This window comes from Nansenia antarctica, assembly GCF_963989245.1.
Source record: "Nansenia antarctica genome assembly, chromosome: 6".
Taxonomy (NCBI): Eukaryota; Metazoa; Chordata; class Actinopteri; order Argentiniformes; family Microstomatidae; genus Nansenia; species Nansenia antarctica.
In genome coordinates this window covers 2,603,582-2,616,081 of record NC_137676.1, presented here as the reverse complement: position 1 = coordinate 2,616,081, position 12,500 = coordinate 2,603,582, and the positions used below count along the sequence as shown (strand labels likewise).

General features: G+C 53.6%; 1 protein-coding gene and 1 pseudogene across 2 annotated transcripts in view; both read left to right on the top strand.

Moving 5' to 3' along the window:
* LOC308159677 (uncharacterized protein) overlaps positions 1-5,812 on the top strand; it is a gene marked incomplete at both ends in the record, with an annotated part of 14,879 nt that extends 9,067 nt beyond the window's left edge. The window contains 4 exons of the mRNA XM_080533492.1: positions 1,191-1,289; positions 1,943-3,735; positions 3,967-4,400; positions 5,586-5,812. Of these exons, the coding sequence (XP_080389618.1) occupies positions 1,191-1,289; positions 1,943-3,735; positions 3,967-4,400; positions 5,586-5,812 (2,553 nt within the window). The remainder of the gene's footprint in view (positions 1-1,190; positions 1,290-1,942; positions 3,736-3,966; positions 4,401-5,585) is intronic.
* Positions 5,813-12,167: 6,355 nt separating this feature from the next.
* Positions 12,168-12,500, top strand: part of LOC308159676 (rho-associated protein kinase 2-like) — a 43,101-nt pseudogene continuing 42,768 nt past the window's right edge. The window contains exon 1 of the transcript XR_013938032.1: positions 12,168-12,372. The product of XR_013938032.1 is annotated as a rho-associated protein kinase 2-like (transcript). The remainder of the gene's footprint in view (positions 12,373-12,500) is intronic.

The following is a 12,500-nucleotide window of genomic DNA, read 5'->3' as shown; positions in this document are numbered from 1 at the left end:
GAGGGGGGGGGGGGGAGAGAAGAGGGGAGGGACAGGGGACGGGGGGGACGGGGGGCGGGGAGTCTGCCTTGCCTCCTTCCCCCTGCTGCAACGAATCCTCTAGTTTTTCGGAAGAAAAAGGTGGGGATGAAAAAAGTTGCCGTCGGGTCTTGTCCCTGCTTGTCTAAGAGGAAGGGCAGGGGGGCCTGGGGGGGGGGGGGGGGGGGGGGTGAGGTGTCCACTTTCAGTGCATACCTTACCTGCAGCTGCCTCATGTTTCGTAACTCAACACGACTCAATGGGTCAAAGAGAAGGAAGGGGTTGGGTGGGGGGGTGGGAGGTGGGGGGGGGGTGGGGGCGGCCCCCTCACAGGTCCACCAGAGGGATCATCTTACGGATGAATCTGGAAGAATTTCCCTATATGAATACAGGCAACAGGGCCCGGCATGATTACACAATATGAAACTTCATCATCGACGTTATCATCATCCATCGAGCTAGCTCGGTTACAGAACTAAAACCTTTATCTCGATGATAACAATACCCAAACGACGTTCCCTCTTTTCTCTTTTTTGTTCCGGTGACCTCAAAAACCTGCCAGGGGGGGGGGTCGATGTCGCTACTATTCTTTTAAGTTTCCAACGACGACAAGGCAAAGCGCGACGGCGTTATTTTTAACCTGCTTATGTAAGGGGCCTGAAGTCGCTGCGATTGACCACAGGCGTCCATGATGATTTAAAGCAACTGCTAGCAAACTGTGGTTGATGATTAAAGCCGTCGTGATTATAGTCTGAATCTGAGGCTTTGTCGTTGAAAAGCTAAATGGACTGCATTTATATAGCGCCTTCATCCAAAGCACTTTACTGTACAACGGCCTCTCATTCACCCATTCACACACACATTCACACACCAATGGCGGCAAGCTACCATGCAAGGCGCCGGCCTGCTCACTGGGAGCAATTTGGGGGTTCAGTGTCTTGCCCAAGGACACTTCGACATGTGGCCAGTTGGGGCTCAAACCGACGATCTGCCAACCTTGCGATCATTAGACGCCATTGGTGTGTGAATGTGTGTGTGAACGGGTGAATGAGAGGCCGTTGTAAAGCAAGGCTCTATATAAGTGCAGTCCGTTGACCATTTCTCTCTCTCTCTCTCTCTCTCTCTCTCTCTCTCTCTCTCTCTCTCTCTCTCTCTCTCTCTCTCTCCGCCAGGCCAGAGACGAGGACCTCCACGGGGGGGAACGGTCTCCTCAACGCTCTCACACTGAAGACTCGCCCAGACTGGTGCTGAAGATGAACAGCATTCCCAGAGTAAGGACAAACAGCAATACCGCAGCGTCCCTCCCTTCTCACACAAAGGCACCGATGCATGACCGCGCAGTAATCATCTGACTTGATCTGACATGTTTGTAGTGGTAAATGGTAAATGTACTGACTTATATAGCGCCTTATTCCAAAGCGCTTTACAACGACCTCTCATTCACACATTCACGCACACATTCACACACCAATGGCGGCCAAGCTACCATGAAAGGCGCCGGCCCGCTCATTGGGAGCAATTTGGGGTTCAGTGTCTTGCCCAAGGACACTTCGACATGTGGCCAGCCGGGGGTCAAACCGGCGATCTGCCGACCTTGCGATCATTAGACGCCGGCTCTACCTGCTGTTAGTTTAGAGAGGCCAGCTAGCAATCGGAAGGCCGCTGGTCCGATCCCCGCCTCAGGAGGAGGTGGGCTGCATGTGCCCTTGAGCAAGGCACTTACCCCCCTAATTGCTCCAGGGGCGTCGACTATGGCTGATATCTCTCTATCAGCTCATGTCTTTATGCCACACAGACACACACTCATACACTCTTAGCGAAACGCACTTCACATGTTTGAGGCCCGATCCTTTTCTGATCCCTCCCTCTCTCCCCCGGTCTCCTCCCTCTCTCTCCCGTCTCTCTCCATCCCCCCCCCCCACAGTCTCTCTCCCCCGTACCGCAGGTGTGCGACTGGTGCAAGCACGTCCGCCACACCAAAGAGTACCTGGACTTCGGCACGGGAGAGGAGAGGCTCCAGTTCTGCAGCACCAAGTGTCTGAACCAGTACAAGATGGACGTGTTCTACAGGGAAGCCCGGGCCACCCTCACCAGCACCAGCCCCGGCCCGGGGGGGCGACCCACCCCCCAGGAGGGGAGGGGTGGGGGGGCGGAGGGCAGCGGAGGAGGAGTAGGAGGGGGAGGAGGACAAAAACTCCTCACCCCGGAGTCCTGGACCAGCGGCGGCGGCGGTGGGGGGGGGACAGGGGCGGGGGACGCCCGGGGGAGGACACTGTCCCCGAGAGGGCCCACGCCCATCCACGGAGCGGGGGCGTCCACCTCCGTCTCCCCCTCCGAGGCCTCTTCCTCCTCCTCCAAGGTCCCCCTCGTCTCGGGGGGGCTCAGGCATTTCGAGAGGGCCCCCCCGCTGCTGCCGCCACCGCCCCCCTCCGCCACCGCGGAGGCAGCGGCACATCACCCCCACCACGTCCCCCCCCCTCCCCCTCCTCGCACCTCCCCCGCGGAGGTGCAACACCACCAACTCCACCAGCACCACCAGCACATGCCCCCCCACCAGATCCCCCTGCCCTTCATCCGACCCCCCCTCCACGCGCAGGGCCTGAAGAGCCCCCTCACCCACCACCCGCACCCCCACCCCTCCAGGCATCCCGGCCCCACTTCCAGCCCCCTCCACCGGCCCCCTCCTCACTCGCCCCACCACCTCCACCCCCCCCATCATCCCCCACCCCCTGTCTCCTCCAATTACCCCCCGGGGCTGATGCACCCCTACCCGGGGGCCTACTTCCCCGGGCTGCACTCCCCCCCCATCAACATGATGCCCCGCGGCGGCCCCATGCCCATGCCCATGCCCCCCCCCATGATGAACTTCGGCATGCCCGCCTTCGGCCCCCTCTTCCCCCAGCCCACCGTGCTGGTCCCTTACCCCATCATCGTCCCCATCCCCGTCCCCATCCCCATCCCCATCCCTATCCTCATCCCCGCTAAGGCCTCCCCGCCTCAGAGCCCCCGCCCAGAGCCCCCCCAGGCCCACAGCGGGGTGATCCAGCCCGTGCCAGAGGGGGGGGCGGAGAGGGGGGGGAACAGGCCCAGAGGCGGGGGGACCAGACAACCCTCTCCTCGCGGAGAGAGCCCCGCGGGAGGAGAGAGTCCGCGGGAGTCGTCGTCCGGTCGACAGGGGGTGCGTCCTAACAGGGCGGACTGCGGTTGGCCCTTCGCCTTCCCGGGGGGACTCCTCCCCCCCTCTCCCTCCAGAAGGGGGACGGACGGGTTGGACACGGACTGGGTGAAGTCCGAGCGGCAGCCCCTGCCCCTGTCGCCCCCCCCCGTGTCGACCCTCCCCGGTAGTCGAGAGTCGCCCGGCTCGCCCAGAATCTTCTACAACGGATCTCCCTCCTGCCTCTTGGCGTTGTCGGCGGCGGCAAACGAGGGCGGCGCTTCTTCTTCTTCGTCGTCGTCTTTGGACTTTAAGCCGGGCCAGCAGCCCCAGCCGGAGAGGCAGCTCATCCAGAGAGTTCTCCTCCACCACAGGACCCAGGTGAAGTTGGAGCCGAACCCCCACGGCGTGGTGGATCTCTCGGGTACCCCGGGGGGCCCGGGAGGGGGGGAACTAGGAGCAGGGCCGCAAGGCCCCACCAGGACAACAGGGCCCCCCCTCCACCACCAGGACAGTATCCGACACCACATCCACACCACCCCTCCTCCTCTGACGACGACACAGTCTCCCTCGCTACACCACGACTACCCCCCCGAGAGCACTCACTCTCACACACCCACACCCACCCCCACCCCCACGCCACCCTCACACACACCCCCACCACCGCCCCCCACCACACACACCCCACCCAGCCCCGGGGACCACCACCACACCCACACCACCCCCCCTCCCGACGACACCTCCACCTCCGCCTCCGCCTCCGCCCCGACATCCCCGGGCGACTCCCCTAAGAGAACCACCCCGGGTCAGTTCTCCCCTGACCCGCCCCCGCCCCCGCCCCCTCCCCTGAGCCCTGACTGCTCCCCCCCCCGGACCCCCCAGCCCTCCCAGCAGCCCCAGAGATCCGCCACGCCCTCTTCTTCTGACCCCGCCGCCCTGGGTGAGCCGGAGGAGGCCGAAGCCGAGGTCAAAGAGAACAGTCGCTCCACAGACCAGCAGGGGGGGGGGCGGGGGCAGGGGGGGTGGGGGGGCCACGGTCCCCCCCCCGACGGCCTATCAGAGGAGCCGTTGGCCGGAGGAGGAGGGGAGGGGGAGGGAGAGGACCCCCACGTCCCCGATGAGGACCACGCTTATGCCCTGCCAACCCCGCCCTTCGCTACCACCACCACCAACAGCTCCACCACCACCAACAGCTCCACCACCAACAGCTCCACCACCAACACCAACAGCACCACCACCACCACCCCCACCACCACCACACTCCTCCTCCCCAAGCTCAGGGACAAGGCCGCCCTGCGGGCCCCGCCCCCCCCCTGCCTGGCCAGCGGCGTCGAGGACGGAGACATGATGGAGCCGGCCCTGAAGAGACGGTGCCTTCGCCTCCGAGATCAGAGCAAGTAGAGGTGGAGGAGGAGGTGAGTGAGTGAGTAGTGGCACTTTGGTTCCAGAGGGTTTTTCAGGGTTTGCCTGAAATTAACGGTTGCCCGATTGCCCAGGGCAAGCAAAAATCGTGGAGTGAAGATATTATTAAAGTGTACGCTCTGATCGACAGGCAGGTGGACCGGCGCGTACGCTTTAATAATATCTTCACTCCGCGATCGTCTAGTCTGGTCTGGCGCCTGCACCGTCCGTTGTTCTTCCTGCAACACCGACACACAGATCCAGGATCCAGCAGCGTCGTCGCTGTCGCGCAAACAATTTAATTATTTAGTTGCCCCGGGCAACCGGACAACCGTTAATGTCGAACCCTGAGAGGGTTGTTTAAGACAAGATGATGGAGGGAAAAAACAACAGAGTTTTTAAATGATGATCAAATATTGACTTGAGACTGGAAGGTGAAGAATAGTAGAAGGGAGGGTTTCCATGAGATTAGAGGTTACCAATCGACATGTTCTCTATCTCCCTTCAACACTCTCACTCACACACACATCACACACACACCGACACATCCACCCTCCCACCCCCACACCCACCCACACACACACCCACACACACACACGGCCACTAAACAGAATGGCGCCAAAGAGAGAGAATCCAAGTAACCTTGCACCCCCACCAGCTCTAGAGTTACCTCCCAGGGAAGGAGGAGGGCAGAGAGACAGTAAGAGTGACTTTGAAAAGAGATCACCTCACCACCACCCGAGCCCTGAAAGTGACAACGCTTTGTTTGGATGGCAGCCCGTTTCACGGAGGGGTTTGTCAGGGCACGCGAGTGTGTGTGTGTGTGGTGTGTGGTGTGTGTGTGTGTGTTCTCGAGAGACAGACAGACAGAGAGAGAGAGAGAGAGAGAGAGAGAGGTCGATCGATCAAGGTTGGTGCCCAAAGTCATGAGTGTAAGTGGGGTGTATAAGTGAGTGTAAAAAAAAAGGAGGATTTCTTATTCTCTCTCCTCCTCCTCTGTGGTGAACGGGAGAAGTAGCAGCTATCTATCTAGCAGCAGCAGCAGAAAAGAAGTTGAAGTCTCTTTCCTCGGGGGTTGCCGTGGAAACGGCGGCGGCGGGACTACAGACTCCACGGCGCTACGAATATGAGAGCCAGCCCTCGGTGATAGAGCTCTGGGGCTTCATTAGAAAACAGAGCAGCAGAACGGGAGAGCGATCCGGTTACGTGTGTCATAATGACACGCTATACTGGCCCTAGCCCCATGTATGAGTTTAGCACCCGACTCTCTCTCTCTCTCTCTCTCTCTCTCTCTCTCTCTCCGGTTCCCCTTCACTCAATGCTTGCTAGCTTGCTGGCTGCTGCTTCCTGTCAACCAGATGTTGCTGCTGCTACTAAGACATAACAACCCTCCTTACGTTTGGACCAATCACAGAGCAAAACCCCCCCGGTCCCGGTCCCTTGGTTTTCCTGGGCCCTTCCTTCGTTTGTTGTTCCTTCGAAGTGTCGGTTGTTAGGTTGTTAGGTTGTTAGGTTGTTAGCTTGTTAGCTTGTTAGCCAAACCCTAAGGTGTCGTCGTTGGCGACAACAAGGTTAAATGTCTCAAGCTTGGATGTCCTTATAGGCCGTCAAGGTACTGGTTCTGACAGAGGGCGGTTTGGTTTTCTTTATGGGGGGGGGGGTTTTGCTGGTATTTTCCCTCCTCCCCCCCCCCCTTCCTTTTCCATCTCCTCTGAAGGTCAGGGGTCGTCTCAATAATGGTGTTTGAGAACGATGGCTGTTGGCAGAGCGCGACATATTAACCTGTTATCTTATACTGCAAAACGGTTACGTGCCAAAGCATTAAACGATCCCCTTACACACGGAGCGAGCCGAGCCGAGCTGAGCAGGGGGCTCCCACTTCACCCGTTTGTCATTTTGTTGTGGTTCCCCGCGTCTCCCCTAGTAACCAATACATATGAAATCTCAGCGTGTTGCCAGCGTTTGTGCAGGCGGGGATTTATGGCCTTGTTCTGTGTAACCGGAGCCCGCTCTTTCATACGCCAGTGACTTTGAGTTTAGCGCCTCTCTGCTGCTCTGAGGTGAATATGGCTGTCCTGTACCATTGTGTTTTGCTACTAAAAAGCAGTCTCTCTATAAAAAATATAAAAAAAACACTGGGTTTTTTGACAGAACCAGCAGCCAACTGGAGGATTTCACCTCAGGAAATAGCCTTCTTTCGTCTCAGTTTTCTCCTGCCTTTATTTGGGATATTTTATAGCCCACGTGTAACCCGATCCCTCCACATGGGGATTCGCTGAGCGTTTGAAACTAAAACGCAAAGGGACAGAGGGAATACACAGAACCATGGCTTGGCCCTTAACATGCGTGTGTGTGTGTGTGTGTGTGTGTGTGTGTGTGTGTGTGTGTGTGTGTGTGTGTTAGTGTGCGTGTGAGTGAGCGAGTGAGTGAGAGAGAGAGAGAACCACAGATGTTCTTGGTTTTGATTGCGCCCTGTCCGACAGTTATCGGGGTGTTGAAAAGTCTAAAAGCCCCGTTCTGAAAAGTGTTTATGTTGAGTAGCAGGATTAAGGCAGGCAGGGTGGATAGAGGGGTCAGACTTTAGGATACGGTCGAGGAGATGCAAACTGTATAGGATGGGAATGTAATACTAATACGTGATTTCTCATATATCCCCCTCTCTCTCCCTCCCTCCCCCCCTCCCTCTCTCTGTTCTTCCCTGTTCCTCCCCTTCTTTCAACATCTGATGAACAGTCTCACTGTTTCACACTGTCTAGCAGCGCCAGATCCAGTACCATTGCCCTCTTGTGGACACCAGCACCATCGCCCACCCACCGACCCACCCACTACCCCCAGCCAGTCAGAGAGAGAGCCCACCAGAGAGTTCAGAGTTCACCGCCGGCCGCCTTCCCTTCTGACAACAAAAGTGAGAGTGCCAATCAAAGGAAGCAAGTCTTTTAATTTGGTCATAATATCATCACCGGAGACTCCGATCCAGTGTGGACTAATCTAATACAATCACAGCACACCACAACCACATGCCATGTCTTGGACCAAAAGTGCATGTTGTCGAGTGTGTGTGGGAGTGTGTGGGAGTGTGTGTGTGTGTGTGTGTGTGTGAGTAAGTGTGTGCGTGAGTGCGTGCGTTCGACGAGTGTTCATCGATCATCTCTGCTGCCACCTTCGCTCCACGTGTGAGGAACACTAAGTCCCAGAAGAAAGAAAGAAAGAAAGAAAGAGACTTGACTTCCCTCCCTGATGCTCTGCTCCTCCTCTCTCCTCCTCCTCCTCCTCCTCCTCTCCTCTCCTGTCCCACAGTGCAGTGCAGTAGACAGGAGGAGGGGGGCGGGGGCCTCTGATCAGCCCTTGTGTGGTCCTCCTCAGATGGAGCCCTGAACATGATCTCTTTCCAGGGGAAACGGTTTGTTTTCTCTAACCCCGGCTCACACAAAGAGCCACATTGTTCCTCTCCTCCATATCCCACGCTGCCTCTCTCTCCACCCGGGGTCTCGGGTTACCTGGCCGACGGGCGCTCCAGCTTCGGGAGCCCTTCTCTCGTTTTTTTTTTTTTTTTTTGCGACCGAGGGCCAGGAATATATGTACCCCTCCACCTCTCCTCCTCTCCTCCACCTCTCCTCTCCTCCACCTCTCCTCTCCTCCTCCGTTCCGCTCCTCTCCAACCCACATCCTCCTCTCCAAGCAACCCCTCATACAGTACACAGTACACACACACACACACACACACACACACTCCCCAGCCCCCCAGAAGTGAAGTCTCAGACTCCGAATAACGACCCGAATGCATATGACTTCCTCCTCCTCCTCCTCTCCCTCCTCCTCTCCCTTCTTCTCTCCCTCCTCCTCTCACCCCCTTCTCATACTGAGACTAAAAAACGTCATCCTTTGGGTCGTTACTGAACCGTTCGAAAAGGAATATCTTGGAAATCTCAATGAAAGAAAGGGGGGCGGGGGGTGGGTGGGGGGGGGTAAATGATGAACTGTAACCGTGTAATAGGATAACTGAAGAGTTAGGATTCAAGCACCCCCCCTCCTCCCCCCCCACCCCCCTCCCCACCCCTGGATACGTATATAGATGAGATGGTGAGATGGTAATACGACACTGACTGACTGACCCAACCATGAAACCGTGATGGTAGAGGTCTGAGTCACCACCACCACCTCGCCATTCAGTCGCCGAAAACGTTACATAATTATGTGCAGTTAAGCTCAGTGCAGCGGGGCTTGGGAATAACAGGGTAGTCATGTTACCGATCATGGTATTATTTTGATCTATCAAAAGGTTGCGATATGCAGCTGTATCAGTATTACAGTTTGATCCCCCTAGCCTGGGGAGAACCTAGGAGATTGTCACCCAGCGTTGACCGCCTTGTAGGCATTGCCAACACTCAGATTCAGAAGATTGTGAGATTGAGATTTTCACTTTTTAGTTGTTGCTATGTATACATAGATACTATGTTGACTTTATAGTAAGTTATGATATGATTGATGCCTCTTGTAGATCTTCAAAAAAAAGAAAGTGCTTTATTGATTTTATGTGATGATTATATTTTATTGAGTGCCGGAACTCCTTACTGCGTCCTAACTACTCCAGTGTCCAAAAATGTTTGGTTTTTAGAATATGTCCACTAGAGGGCAGTGTTCGCTTTTGGTACGTAGCAAACTGCCCGTTTTTGACAAGTCGCTTGTCTCAAACAACTTAGATGACACAGACAGTCTACAGTCAGACACAGGACATACAGTTATAACTACACTGCATTTTAGTGCCAACACAATCCAGCCATAAAACCACCACCTGTTTGCCATAGCCAAAAAACATAACATTGTCACAAACATAAAAAAATAAAAAAAATCTGCCATTACTAAAGGATCTCCTTACTTCCTACATTGGTCTCCTATGGGTCTGAATTGCAATCACGACCTAGAATAGAATAACAGAATCGCACCCCCACCCCTGCCATATCAGAACCGCATTCCAAAAGCACTCGCCAACCAGTGTATGTGTAGCCTCCGTGACAACACACTTCACTGTCCTCCCGACCTCATTCCAGTCACCATGCTCACCTTAGGTCATGCCATAGTGTCGCTGCCTGTCACCCTAGTCTGTCTGGAGCACAGGGACTGTGTCAACAACTGTGACTCAGAGGTGACGTTTTCTCCATACAAATGCCTTTGACATCCGGAGGTCCCGCTAACATTTACCCCCCCCCCCTGGTGGCCAAAAAGTGAAGTGACAAAAAAACTGCCATGATTAGTGTATCGCAATTCTCTGGCCATAAGCCGGGCGTGTTTGCTTTGGTAAGTGTACTTGGGTCATAATGAAATCATTGCTACAGTAATGCTGCCTGGAAACCCATAGTTTGTGGCCGCTGAGGGACATTTGTTGAACATTTAGCCTACTGTATAATTGTCTGTATGCAAATGGTACCTGTAAACTAGGATTGTTTGTTGAAGACCCATTTGTAAAGTGAATTAAAGCTATTCTGAGAGCAAAAACACAATATGTTTGTCTTGTCTAATGTTTGTTTGCTGTCCCCACCACAAGTGGAGTCTAAGTGTCCCTACACACTACACACTACACGCTACACACCGGCTACAAGTGTCCCTACACACTACACACTACACACAGGCTACAAGTGTCCCTACACACTACACACTACGCACTACACACAGGCTATAAGTGTCCCTACACACTACACACTACACACAGGCTACGAGTGTCCCTACACACTACGCACTACACACAGGCTACAAGTGTCCCTACACACTACACACTACGCACTACACACAGGCTATAAGTGTCCCTACACACTACACACTACACACTACACACTACACACAGGCTACGAGTGTCCCTACACACTACACACAGGCTACAAGTGTCCCTACACACTACACACAGGCTACAAGTGTCCCTACACACTACACTACACACAGGCTACGAGTGTCCCTACACACTACGCACTACACACAGGCTATAAGTGTCCCTACACACTACGCACTACACACAGGCTATAAGTCTCCCTACACACTACACACTACGCACTACACACAGGCTATAAGTGTCCCTACACACTACACACAGGCTACGAGTGTCCCTACACACTACACACTACGCACTACACACAGGCTACAAGTGTCCCTACACACTACACACTACGCACTACACACTACACACTACACACAGGCTACAAGTGTCCCTACACACTACGCACTACACACAGGCTACAAGTGTCCCTACACACTACACACTACACACTACACACTACACACTACACACAGGCTACAAGTGTCCCTACACACTACACACAGGCTACTGAACATTGCTCTGCATCAACAACAACAACAAAAAAACAAAAACAACAAAAACTCATTACCATTCTAATAATGAATAATGAAAAAAAATTCGGGCCTATATGTGCAATGTGAAAACGTAAAAAGTAGCAAACTATTTAATTAAACATTATACCAACATGCAGATGATGTGCCTTTTCATGTAGGCTAGTTGTGTTGTTACAATCTAACCATTTTAACACACACACACACACACACACACACACACACACACACACACATACTACTGCGTAATGATCTAACTAAAATGATCCCCATCTAGTAATAATACATTATTATTATTAACAAAGTCAATAGCTGACTTTGCTGTTTTATCCGACTTCGCTTTGTTGACGGCGACCATAAATAATAATATATTATATATAATATTATGACCAAATATGCCATTGTGAAAAGGTGTGTTTGAACTGAAGACTGGATTTGAAAGTGGAGAGAGTGTCAATATGACGTTATGTTAGGCGGCAGAGATAAGAGTTCCAGAATTCCAGTCGGCTGAAAGAAAGCGCTCGGTTGAATAATGAGAATAATAAAGATCATATTCTAGGTAAGGAAGCTGCTTTCGCTCCGATATGTAATCGTCTATTAATAGTCGGAGTAGAGAGAGATCTCCCAGGCTGGTTCACTGCGCTGCTGCGATGGATCCGCCTTCCCGACGTACGGAAAGAAAGTTGCGGCGCGCTGCGAACAGATCAGTGAGATAAGAGCAGAGGAATGCCTGTTTCAGGGCTTGTGGGTAGCAATGCATGGGGCAGTCCAGTCCTAAAGGTGGGAGACTGGAGGAGATATAGCGAATAAATAAAACTGCCTGGGGAAAGAGCTGGTTCGAGAGAAGATCAAGCCAAGCCAAGGATATATTCGTTACGCCAAATAAAAGCAAAATCCATCGAGGCGAGTTCCGCTGGGAGACGTCGTGGTGGTTTGATAAGGGACATGTTTGGGAACACCTAAAACAGCACCTGGAACAGTGGAAGCGAGGGGGATTGTTGGACATTTGGAAACCCCAGAGGATCAGAGGATAGTGGAAAAACTAGCGCTCAACAACACAGAGAACATCAACTCACTGGATCGTAAATCATTCTCCCACCTAATCCAGTCAAAACAAGTCGTGTAACTGTTCTGCGGAGTTTGGTGTTTTTTTGTATTGCTCATTCAACCACACCGCTGTCTGCCTGTCTGCAGCCCACCCGACTTAAAGGGCCACGACATTATTTGTTTTATTTATTGACAGGTTGGTTTGGTTGTTTTGAAAACATTTGAAAACATTTTGAAAACATTTATAGTTGGCTTGGCCACCACGTGCACATGATCGACGGACCTGCCGGATCCCTTCGAGCCTCGCCGTCATCACCATGTCCTCCGGAGCGGAGAGGAGGCTGGAGAGCCGGCTGAAGAAGCTGGAGTCCATGATCAGAGACCCCAAGTCGGCCTTAAACTTGGAAAGCTTGCTGGTGAGTTGGTGTTACAGTAACGGGATGGTGGACACTTAACCTATCAGAGACTAATGTGGCCTAAACCAAAGTCTATTGGTCCAATGTGTATACATTCTAAATCATCAAGTTATGAATGAATGAATGAA